The sequence below is a fragment of the Meleagris gallopavo genome, chromosome 4 (assembly GCF_000146605.3).
Source record: "Meleagris gallopavo isolate NT-WF06-2002-E0010 breed Aviagen turkey brand Nicholas breeding stock chromosome 4, Turkey_5.1, whole genome shotgun sequence".
NCBI classification, from domain to species: domain Eukaryota; kingdom Metazoa; phylum Chordata; class Aves; order Galliformes; family Phasianidae; genus Meleagris; species Meleagris gallopavo.
The window spans coordinates 63,288,066-63,298,558 of record NC_015014.2 but is presented as its reverse complement, the minus strand read 5'-3'; the positions used below and the strand labels follow the sequence as shown (position 1 = coordinate 63,298,558).

Here is a 10,493-nt window from a genome sequence, read left to right as displayed (position 1 = left end):
ATGGATTTGAGGTGAATAAGAACAGAAATAAGAGCACAGAGACTCCTGTCAGCCCCTTCAGGATGTTCCGTGACATGGAGAGTTTGGGCCTCCATCATGGGAGACAGCAGAATTCGCTCCTGCCTCTTTCTGAGGCGAGATAGAAGAAAGGGGAATGGCTTTAAGCTAAAAAAAGGAGAGATTTGGGTGAAATGTTAGGAGGAAATTTTTTGCTCTGATGCCCCTGATCCCCTGGCATACTGCTTGGAGAAGTGTAGGTTTCTCATCCTCAGGGCCATGGATGGAGCCCTGGGAAGTTGATGGGACCTGCCCTGGACAGGGGATGGGGCTGGGGGCATTCTGGGGTCGCTTTTAACCCAACCATCCTATGACTATGATCTTCAAGGGCCCTTCAAACCCAACCGAGCTATGCTTTTATGGTTCTATGATTCTGTGTTTCTGTGGTATCTGATGGTTGCTTAGGAACTTGCAGAGGTCAGCGTTTAATTGAGCATTTGGTCTGTTTTTGAACTTGGATAAGTAGACCTGAAGGCAGGGGGTGCCACTGCTATTTGAAGAGGACATGAGGGACCAAGGGAAGCTGATTTCTCCTTTCAGCCTCACATTACCTCCCAGCACTTCAGCTCCATTGCCCTGTACGTCTCACCCATTAAGAGGACCTTGCTGCTCAGGAGATGTGCCATGTAAACACAGCACCACGGATCACCTCCCAGGAAACGATCTTCCCATCCTTCCCACAAAGCAGCGTTCCTCATAAAGACAAATGTTTCCTGCACACCAGCTGTTTGCTGTCCTATCCAATACGGCTGCAAAGAGGGTGAGTCCTCTCCATATTTGCTCAGTGACCAACTCAAGGGAAGCAATCTTGGTGTCTCCGGAGGCCCTCCCATAATAAACTTGATTAGTAACAATTAAAAATTCATTACAGCTTTAATTACAGCCAATATCATGTCACCTGGATTCATTCACCAGTAGCTTATAAAAATATGGCAACTGTCATATTTCCTTCTGAGTTCCAGTGTAAAGAACACTGCACTATTCGCACCCGGATCTGGGTCATATGGTGGACACCTGCTTGCTTACTCTGCTTCTGGCAATGTCCTGCACGCAGCCATCTCTGCGTCCCACCCAACAAGCCCTGACACTCCAACACATGGCCCAGCTCCTCTCTGGGGGCTCTGCAGAATTCTTCCACTTTGCTTTTAGTGTTGTGGAGGGTGAGCTCTCCATTCTGCTCCACCTCAGCAGTGCTAACCTGGAGCTGAGCACACGGTGCAGAAGGAAAATGGCTCTGGGTCCCACTAGCTCATGTCTGACCTAGAGCCACCAGATATTTGAGCGCCAATGTTGTTGCAAACAATGAAAATAAACAAATAAACAACAAAAATAAAACCTAATTTTTTTTTATCTTCTATGTTCTAAATGGCAACAATTTTCCCCTACTGAAAATGTTAGCAATTAAAGCATAATCATTGCTCGGTGAGACCGATGCAGTTTCACAAATGAGTTCACCGATTTTAAAGCAAAACCACTCCCTTTACTGCAAGTAGGGATCTGTGCTTAAAATGGAGCTTGCAGCTCTCAGCATGCCTCGTAGAACCCAGCCACAGGCTGCCCCATCTCCTATGTAAGGACTTGAGCAATGAGCTCAGCTCCCTTTTACACAGCCCCAGTAGACAGGAAAGGTAGACTCCACTGGTTCCATGTGACAGCCTGGCCACACTCCAGAGGAACTCAGGGAACTCAGAAGTGCCAGCAGCTGTTGCGGGACCAAACCTGCAGCCAGAGCTGTTGGCTTGATGTTGTCAGATGGCATTGGGAAGGGATGCTGTGCATGAGGCACTGCAGGACTTTTAGCTTCCTGCTTTCAACATATCCAAGAACTTCACTTTCTTTTAAAGAAGTCTCCAAGAACGTTCCAGGGCTTTGCACTGCCTAGGTTTGTATCTATTATTGAAATTTTCTTTGGGATGAAGAAATAGGAGATAATTGCTTCAGCTCTCCCATCCCAGGCTGCAAATTTCAGAACCAAAAATGTCACTGATTCTGCAAACAGGAGGATAAGGTATGTTATGGCCTGGCATAATTCAGTCAGGTGTATCAACAGAAAGAACATTTTGGAGAAAAAAGTGATAGTAAAATGGGTTCAAATTAGAACTATTGTTTCTTCCTCATTTGTTTGGCTTCAGAGAACAACACACAGAGCTGTGTTAGGGGAGGGTAGGTGGGTGAGGAAAAGGCTCTGCCTCATAGGGCGGTGGGCATGGCACAGCTTCCCAGAGAAGTCCCTCAGGGAGCATTGGGATACCACTCTAGGACTGAGTTTGAGTTTCTGTGGTGTTGTGTGGGTCCCTTCCATCTCAGGGTATTATGTGATACTGCGATTCTGTGAGTTGGATGGCAAGGACTCTGGAGCAAAAACCAACTCTGTTTCCGTACTTTTATCTGCCAGACACTGTGCCTACAGAAGGATCGTGCACATTCACCAGTGCAGCCAGTGTTGATTCACTCATCCAGCTCTCGCTCCTCCCAAGCATTAATCAAATTAATTGGGATGCGATGGGATGAAATTTATGGAGGGCTAATGACTAACCTAGCTGGATGATCTGGAGTTATAATAGCAGGTTCAAGGCTACGTCTCATCCTTTCATGCTGCTTTTCTTTGTGAGCAATTTGTGTCCACACAGCATCTTGGGCATTTCTATCACTCACAGAGGAGGTGCCAGTCGCTGTGTAAAAGCCCTGCATGTCAGGTAGATGGTGCTGCTCGCCCTCATCTGGCCCAAGGATCTTCCCATGGAAATGAAGGACATCCAGCTGTGGAAGTGGGGGACATCCAGCCTTGAAATGGAGGACAAACAGCTGTGGAAATGGGGGACAAACAGTTGTGGATGTGGAGGACAGCCAGGAATAGAAGTGAAGGACAACAAGCTGTGCAAGTGGAGGACAATCAGCTGTGGAAGTGGAGAACAACCAGCTGTGGAAGTGGAGGACAACTAGCTATGAAAGTGGAGGACATCCAGCCATGGAAGTAAAAGATGGTCATGGAAGTGGAAGACAACCAGCCGTGGAAGTGGAGGAGCAGCTATGGAATTGAAGGAAAAACAGCTGTGGAAGTTAAGGACAAACAGCCTTGGAAGTGATGACAACCAACCATGGAAGTGGAAAACAACCAACCGCTGAAGTGGAGGACAACTAGCCTTGGAAGTGAAGGACTACCAACTGTGGAAGTGGAGGACAACCAGATATGGAATACATCCCCTACTGAGGTCTCCAGCACATCTTGTTGGAATTCCAGGTGCCACCACAGCAGGGATGCAATGTGGTGGAAGTGGGGTAGCTGTGTATGCCCTGGGCTGGTCCCAGTGGCTACATCCTAATGTCCATCTTCAAACCACCACTGGCTAATTGCCACAACCCAATGGCTGCATTCAGGCTGCCAGTTCCCAGCTGCCATATCCCAAGGGCCTCATTCAAAACATCCCAATTCAGCTGCTATATCCTGAAGGCCATGTTCAAAACATACCAATCCAACTGCCATATCCCAAAAGCCACATTCAAACGACCCCAATCCAACCACCACATCATAGCTATTGCATTTGAACTGCCACATCCCAACTATACCTCATCCCAATGGTCACATTCACCCCACCCCAATCCAGCTGCCACGTCCCAACTATCACACTCAGACCATCATGTTCCATAGACATGTTCAAACCCTGTCCTCTTCCCATGCCATGCTCCTGGCTCTTCTTTCCTGTAGACGCAGGGATCCTGCTGGGGAGGAGCAGGGTGGTGCCACGTGGCTCTGTAACGAAGATGAGGGCCCATCTTCCACCTCCTTCCCCATTTGGGCAGCTCTTAGCCTGGAGAGCACTGGATACTCATGGGGACAGGCAACCTGCTGCACGTCCCTATCATGTCCCCATTTGATGCAATTTGTACAGAGGGATGTGCCCGGCTCTGCGCCACTGTGTTGCCATTGCTACAGCAAGGAGCAATATCTGTGTCCTCTTGTACCCTCCCCTAGGGAACATTTAATGACACAACACAGAGAAATCTTTTCACCTGTCTGCAGTTTATTGGTAATGAAAGAATCTGGGGGAAGGGATGTTGGTAGAAAGCAGCAAGGCAGTAAAATTCCGGTAGCAGAAGGATTGCAATAGGGTCATGCACATGTCAGTTGTGAAGGAGAAGAGTGATACAAATCAATAAAATATGAAAGCTGCCAAATCCTCTGGAGAACTGCTTCTCACTCCTAAGCCTGACTATGGGGCATTGCCACATTTCTTCTGCTTCCATGAATACAGCTGAAACAAGCATGTAGGCAACATGCAGGACGCGCAGGAAGCGCAAAGGAGAACATGGCCATTGAAAAAGAGACCTCAGAAGGGAAAGGAAAGAGCAGATCCGCTCACACTTCTGCTCAGCCAGCCTGGCACGAGGGAAGGAGGGCTCTTGGATGAACTCTCCGGTGACGGGTAACCCCGAGGGAGATATTTCCTAGCGGGGCCATAAATGTTTCATCCCTGGAGACTGATGGAGTGGGGAAAGCAGCAGCGGTGCCAAGAGGGTGGTGTTCTGCTGCTGTTTGCCTCCGGGAAGGAGGCGGGATGCTTCATTTCTTTGCAGGATTCTGGGAATGTGCCACAGGCTGGAGGCGGGTAATGCTTCTTTCCTTGGTGGTACTGAGGTTGGGGCTCAGTACTTCACGCCCGAAGATTTCACCGTTGTGGTGGTGACACATCTCCGGACCGAGGATGCTCCCGCGGGAATGAAGGTGCCACCTCCAGAGCTACACATCCTCCCACTCCCAGAGGAGAAGCCCCCATTATACACTCCTCCTCCCACCCCACAGCTGCCTCCGATGATGCTTCCTCCTCCGACTGTGCATACTCCTCCTCCCATGCCGCTGCCAGCACCAAAGCCTCCAGCTCTGCCTCCAGCAATGGTGGTTCTGCCGACCACAGCTGCAAGAGAAGGAGAGGATCACGTGTGTGCCAAGGGGCAGCCTGGGAATTCCAGCAAAACATGGGAGAAATCATTTGTGCAAGGAAGACGCACAGCTACTTACACACATTGACGTTGGACGGGTTGTCTCCGCAGAGCCTATGCAGGGAGAGGAACATAAGATGTCAATGCAATACAACACAGAGCTCTTCAGGTCAGTGCAGTTGCCAAGGTGCTTCATTGAGTTCCTGTTTCTTTTAATGCCCATCAGTAACACTGGGACAGACACAGTCCCTGTGAACACCTCATTTATATTTTAATCATAAACACTTGGGGAAAAATTAGAGTAAATGTGACCCCAATTCTATGGACAGAGAGATTATGAACACTCAGCCCATCATAAGGAGAGGAACAACCTTGGCAAGGGGAGGACAGTGTCAGGACTCACCTGTTCTCCTCTCCCTCCAGCAGCTTCCTGTACATGGCAATCTCCACATCCAGGGCAATCTTGATGTTCAGCAGCTCCTGGTACTCCTTCAGCAGGCGAGCCAGCTCCTCCTTGTCCTTGCTCAGGGCACATTCCAGCTCCTCCAATTTCCTCCTAGCATCCTTCAGGGCCATCTCACCCCGTTCCTCAGCCTCAGCAATAGCTGCCTGCAGCTGCTGGTTCTGAGGAAGGACAATGGCATTCCCTCAGGTCACATTTTGTCCCCTACCAGCAATCCTCAAACCCAGACTAGAGGGGTCAAGGATGAAAGGAAATGCTCTACAAAGTCAGTATTGGTAGTTGAAGAATACATTTTTGCCCCACAACCTACAGTCAACATTTGAGCCTAACGAAGGCATCCAATGAGATACCACACATCCCTACCTGCTTCTTCACGTTCTCAATCTCAGCCCGCAGCCGCTGGACATTCCTGGTCAGCTCCTGGATCTCGATCTTGGTGTTGCGCAGGCTGTCCCCATGCCTTCCAGCAGTGCTCTGCAGCTCCTCATACTGATAACACAGGCATAGAAAACCATCCATGAGACAGCCTACCCAGAAACCAAAAGTCCCCTTGCTCCATGGCATGGAGACATCCAGCAGTAAGGGGCCATCCCAGCTGCCATGACACTCCCCAGCTCACCCGGCTCTGGTACCAAGCCTCAGCTTCAGCCCGGCTGTTCTGGGCAATCTGCTCGTACTGACGTCTGACCTCCTCGATGATGCTGTCCAGATCCAGGTGCCGGTTGTTGTCCATCGACACCACCACAGACAAGTCCCGGCTGATTGTCTGCATCTGAGCCAGTTCCTGCAACCAACACAGGAGTAAACCTGAGCACGGGAGCAGAGGAGCCCAAGGGATGCTCCACACACATCCTCCATAGGCACCCATCCACCTGCAGGATCCTGAGCCACATCTCCCCTCATCATCCATCCCAGCCCAGGAAAGGCTCCTACCTCTTCATAGATGCACCTCAGGAAGCTGATCTCATCAGTCAGAGCTCCCACCTTGGCTTCCAACTCCACCTTGGTCATGTAGGCGCAGTCTACATCCTACAGGAAAAATCACACTCTGGACCATGGCTTCTTCCCACCCTATCAGCAGCCAGTAAGCACTGTCTCCAACCAGAAACTTTCTGTCCCACATCTGCCTCCTCCCAACATCCTGCCATCCTGTTCCCTTGCACTTACCTTCTTCAGCACCACAAACTCATTCTCAGCAGCAGTGCGCCTGTTGATCTCTTCCTCATACCTGTGGAAGAGGACAAGCCAGATGTGTCTCCTGCATGGCTCATCAAGTAGTGGTGGTACCTCCTCTTTCCTCCACAGAACCCCTCTCCCACTCCTGGAGAGCTCCCACGGGCAGACAATAGAGACCTGCATGCTGCCCCAGCTCTCCTGCCTTGCTGCTCTCTGCACTTACTTGGTTTTGTACTCCTCCACGTATTGGCGCATGTTCTGCAGCTCAGATTCCAGCTCTCCCCGCTGTCCCAACAGAGACTCCAACCTCCTCCTTAGGCCCTGGATGTAATTCTCAAAGATGACATCCAGGTTCTTCCTGGGTCCCGAGGGCCCTTGCTGCTGCAGGAGCTCCCACTTGGTGGAGAGAACCTTGTTCTGCTGCTCCAGGAAGCGCACCTGAAAGCCCACAGGGGGTTGTGTGAGACCTTCACCTTGGGATGCTGTGAGGCATCAGACTTCTTAGACCTCCTGCTCCTTCTGGAAGCTATGAGAATTACCCACTGTGGCTGACTCAAACTTTCAAGTTTCTAAAGTGCATGATGATTCACAGCATTACTGTTTTTGAGGCCATTCTGATATTTTCAGTTATGGACAAACTCTTTGCCAATTGAAATAGTAACTTCCATTCTCTCCATGTCAGTTTTATACATTACTTTCATCTTAGGTGAAGTTAAGTCAAGAAAGCAATTACTGTCTCATTTACTGTTCATCTATTCTTCTCCAAAGATTCTGTCTTTCTTTAGTTTCTGTTCGAAATTAAATTTATCCAAGATCACTAGAAATGTATTTAACACTATTACATTAATAGGATCGGTTTCTTGAAAAGAAAATGACATCAAATAGAACTACAGTAATGAGATCTCCTTAGGACATTTAAATACAATATGATGACTTTACCCTGAATCACTACAAAGTAAGCTGAAGAAATTACTGGGCAAGAGAATGTTCAGCATGCCCTGATGATGCTGTCTTTAATCCTCCATTAGCATGAAAACCCGTTTCATTGTTCAGTATTACTTAATAAGACTTGAATGGCAACTTCTTACAAAGCCATCAGTCTTGCAGACTTTGTCAAGTAACATTAAACTTGACTGCAAGGAATGTAATCCTTTTGCACACTACAGGAATTTGTTCAAAACGCTCATCTCCACATAAGAGTGGTCCTAAGTTCTCACCTTGTCAATGAAGGAGGCAAACTGATTGTTAAGAGTCTTGATCTGCTCCTTCTCCTGGTTTTTCACTTGCTGGATCTGAGGATCGATCTCAACATGGACGGGCCGCAGGAGGCTCGAGTCAACGTGCACTGGTTGGATGCCTCCAGGGAAGCCAGGACCACCGAAGCCTCCCATTCCTCCTCCTATTCCTCCACCTATTCCTCCACCAAAGCCACCCATTCCTCCACCACCCATTCCTCCACCACCCATTCCTCCACCAAAGCCACCCATTCCTCCTCCTCCTATTCCTCCACCATAGCCACCCATTCCTCCACCACCCATTCCTCTGCCACCTATTCCTCCTCCATAGCCACCCATTCTGCCTGCACTGCCGTAACACCCACCCGCAGCAAACCCTCTGCTGCCACCCATGTTATGGAGGCTCCTGCTGCTGAAGCCTCCACACTGTCCACCACCTCCTCCTCCTCTGGATGAAGAATACGAGCTGTAGCTGATCCTGCTTCTGCTGCCGCCACCTCCTCCAAAGCCGCCACCAACAGCAGAGCAAGAGCTGTAGCCCCTTCTACTCCCTCCTCCAAAGCTTTTACAGGCAGACTGCCGAGACATGGCTGCTTCTTCCAAGCAGAGTCAAAGTCAGGAAGAGTAGGAAGACCAACGGAGCTGTGCTGTGAGGACAGATGTGGAGAGAAGTGTGCACAGCCTTCTCTGGCTCCACAGCTTCGGGCATTCCCTTTTATCCGCTCCTGAAGCTCTTGGGCGTGAAGGTGGAAACCAGTTTATTATTTTCATCAGCATGGTGCTGTTGACAGATGCCCAGTGTAGCTTTACCTTATTTGGGCCTGCCTAGAAACACACCCTGCAATATAGAAGTGAATAAAAGAACATTGAAATAGGTCTCAGTGACTAAGTGGACTTTCATAGGTTTATGACCTGCTGGAAACCATCTTGCATGGTAATGTACATTTCTTCAGCCCCTCATTGGACTCCCAACCTTCTTTAATAGCCCCAAATAATTGCAGATATAGATCTTCCCAATCAAACCTTCATGGAACGGAGAAGTTTTGATGAAATAACAGCTATAATATAGCTTTCACAACTCCTCACACACACCCTAAATCTCCTTTTTATAGGTTAAATTGCCTTCGGCATATTAGAAGTTTCCCAATCTTCAATGGGAATTCGTGACACCAAAGTTTGAAGAGACTCAGCATATTTGTCTCCCGCTCGGAAGGTATGACATCTTGGGGCGTGAGTGCTGGCGTTTTGGATGGGAGTGTCTTCACCCTGCAGGTTAAATGCCCTCCAATTGAGTCTCCTCAAATCTGAGAACACAAGCGGGAGCTTAGAGAAGGATGGAGCAGAGCAGATGGCACACCATGCCTTGTCCTGCTCCTTTCCTGTGCTCATCTGGCAGTGATGGAGAAGGACAACCCTGGGAGAAGGATGGGACACTTCACGGAGCTGATTGTGACCGAGGGCAGAGAGACAAGCACTACAAAAGTGGAAAAGCAGATTAATAATTCAAGATGGCGAGGGCTTCCTCCTGCTTTGGGGAATGATGCTGATCTCTTCTTTACTCAGTTATTTCCAAAGATGAGACAACTAATGAGGAAAAATGTTAAGGAATGGAAGTATTTCAACTCCTAAGGAATAGTATATACTCTTATTTTCAAGTTTTTCTTGGGGTAAGGTAAGATGTGTACTCCGTAGGACATCTTTGAAATAAAGAAGCTGATTTTTGATTTGCATGTGAATGAAATTTACAACAATTATTCATAAAGTTCTATGTAAAGGGTAGAAATTATAAAATAAAACTAACGTACAAGTATTTTGAAGAACCTAGCATACAGGTAGTGGTTAAAAGGAGGCAGAGATCTGTAAATACCATTTGAAACACCTTCTGTGTGCATTGTCTGCCTAGATATTGGAAGGTAAAAAAGTATTTCAGTTAATGTATGAAATAGGTATTAACGTTTACATTGCCTCTGGAATACAACCAGAGGAAGTAATCAAGAGATGACAAAGAAAATATATATTGAAGACCTTCAAAACACTTAAAACAACAATAAGCATGAACATAAGGCTGTTCAAATGATCTGTGTATGAACTTTTACACTCAGAATCTCCATTAAGACTTGGGCAACAAAGTGCTGTTTAAAAATAACACAGGTATCAGCCTTCAGCCTTAAAAGACTTGGGAAAAGCATCCCATAGAATAACATAAATGCTTCTGGATGTCACTGGGAGGGAGGATGCTGGGCACCAATCTCTTCACACAACGGGACATGGGAGAGTGGGGAATGTCACACCCAAGGGACTCAAGCAATGTTGGCCAAGGCGTCTCCAGGCATCTGCAGCTCGCCCAGTGCCACAGGCTGCAGCTGGAGAATGGGCACCATTCCAGCACTGAGTCAGGGACACTTTGCCTTCCAAGAGAATGGTCTTCTTCCTTGGCTGGCGTCCCCAGAAAAGATAAGGACAATCCCAGAGAAATGAAGGAGAGCTTGGGTTTTGTTGGAAAAAAGCAGGTTGTAATCTGCTCATGGCCTCCCTCCACACTGCCAAATACCACTGGGAGATGCTTTTCTCGGGAGGCAGCACCTGAGGAGCTGCTTGTAACATCCCACACGGCAGCTCCACAA

The 10,493-nt window shown here is 48.3% G+C and overlaps 2 protein-coding genes across 2 annotated transcripts in view; both read right to left on the bottom strand.

Annotated features, from left to right (window-relative positions):
- Nucleotides 1–4,074: 4,074 nt before the first annotated feature.
- On the bottom strand, nucleotides 4,075–8,539 carry LOC104910878 (keratin, type II cytoskeletal 6C-like). The gene is made up of 9 exons (XM_010710534.2): nucleotides 7,852–8,539; nucleotides 6,858–7,072; nucleotides 6,626–6,686; nucleotides 6,392–6,487; nucleotides 6,078–6,242; nucleotides 5,822–5,947; nucleotides 5,399–5,619; nucleotides 5,075–5,109; nucleotides 4,075–4,970 (listed from the first exon to the last, which is right to left on the bottom strand). The coding sequence occupies exons 1-9, from the start codon at nucleotides 8,455–8,457 to the stop codon at nucleotides 4,702–4,704; spliced, it is 1,794 nt and encodes a 597-aa protein (XP_010708836.1). The 5' UTR covers nucleotides 8,458–8,539; the 3' UTR covers nucleotides 4,075–4,701.
- Nucleotides 8,540–8,982: 443 nt separating this feature from the next.
- Nucleotides 8,983–10,493, bottom strand: part of LOC116216608 (keratin, type II cytoskeletal 3-like) — a 3,497-nt gene continuing 1,986 nt past the window's right edge. Inside the window, exon 4 of the mRNA XM_031553295.1 lies at nucleotides 8,983–9,135. Coding sequence (XP_031409155.1) covers nucleotides 8,983–9,135 — 153 coding nt within the window. The remainder of the gene's footprint in view (nucleotides 9,136–10,493) is intronic.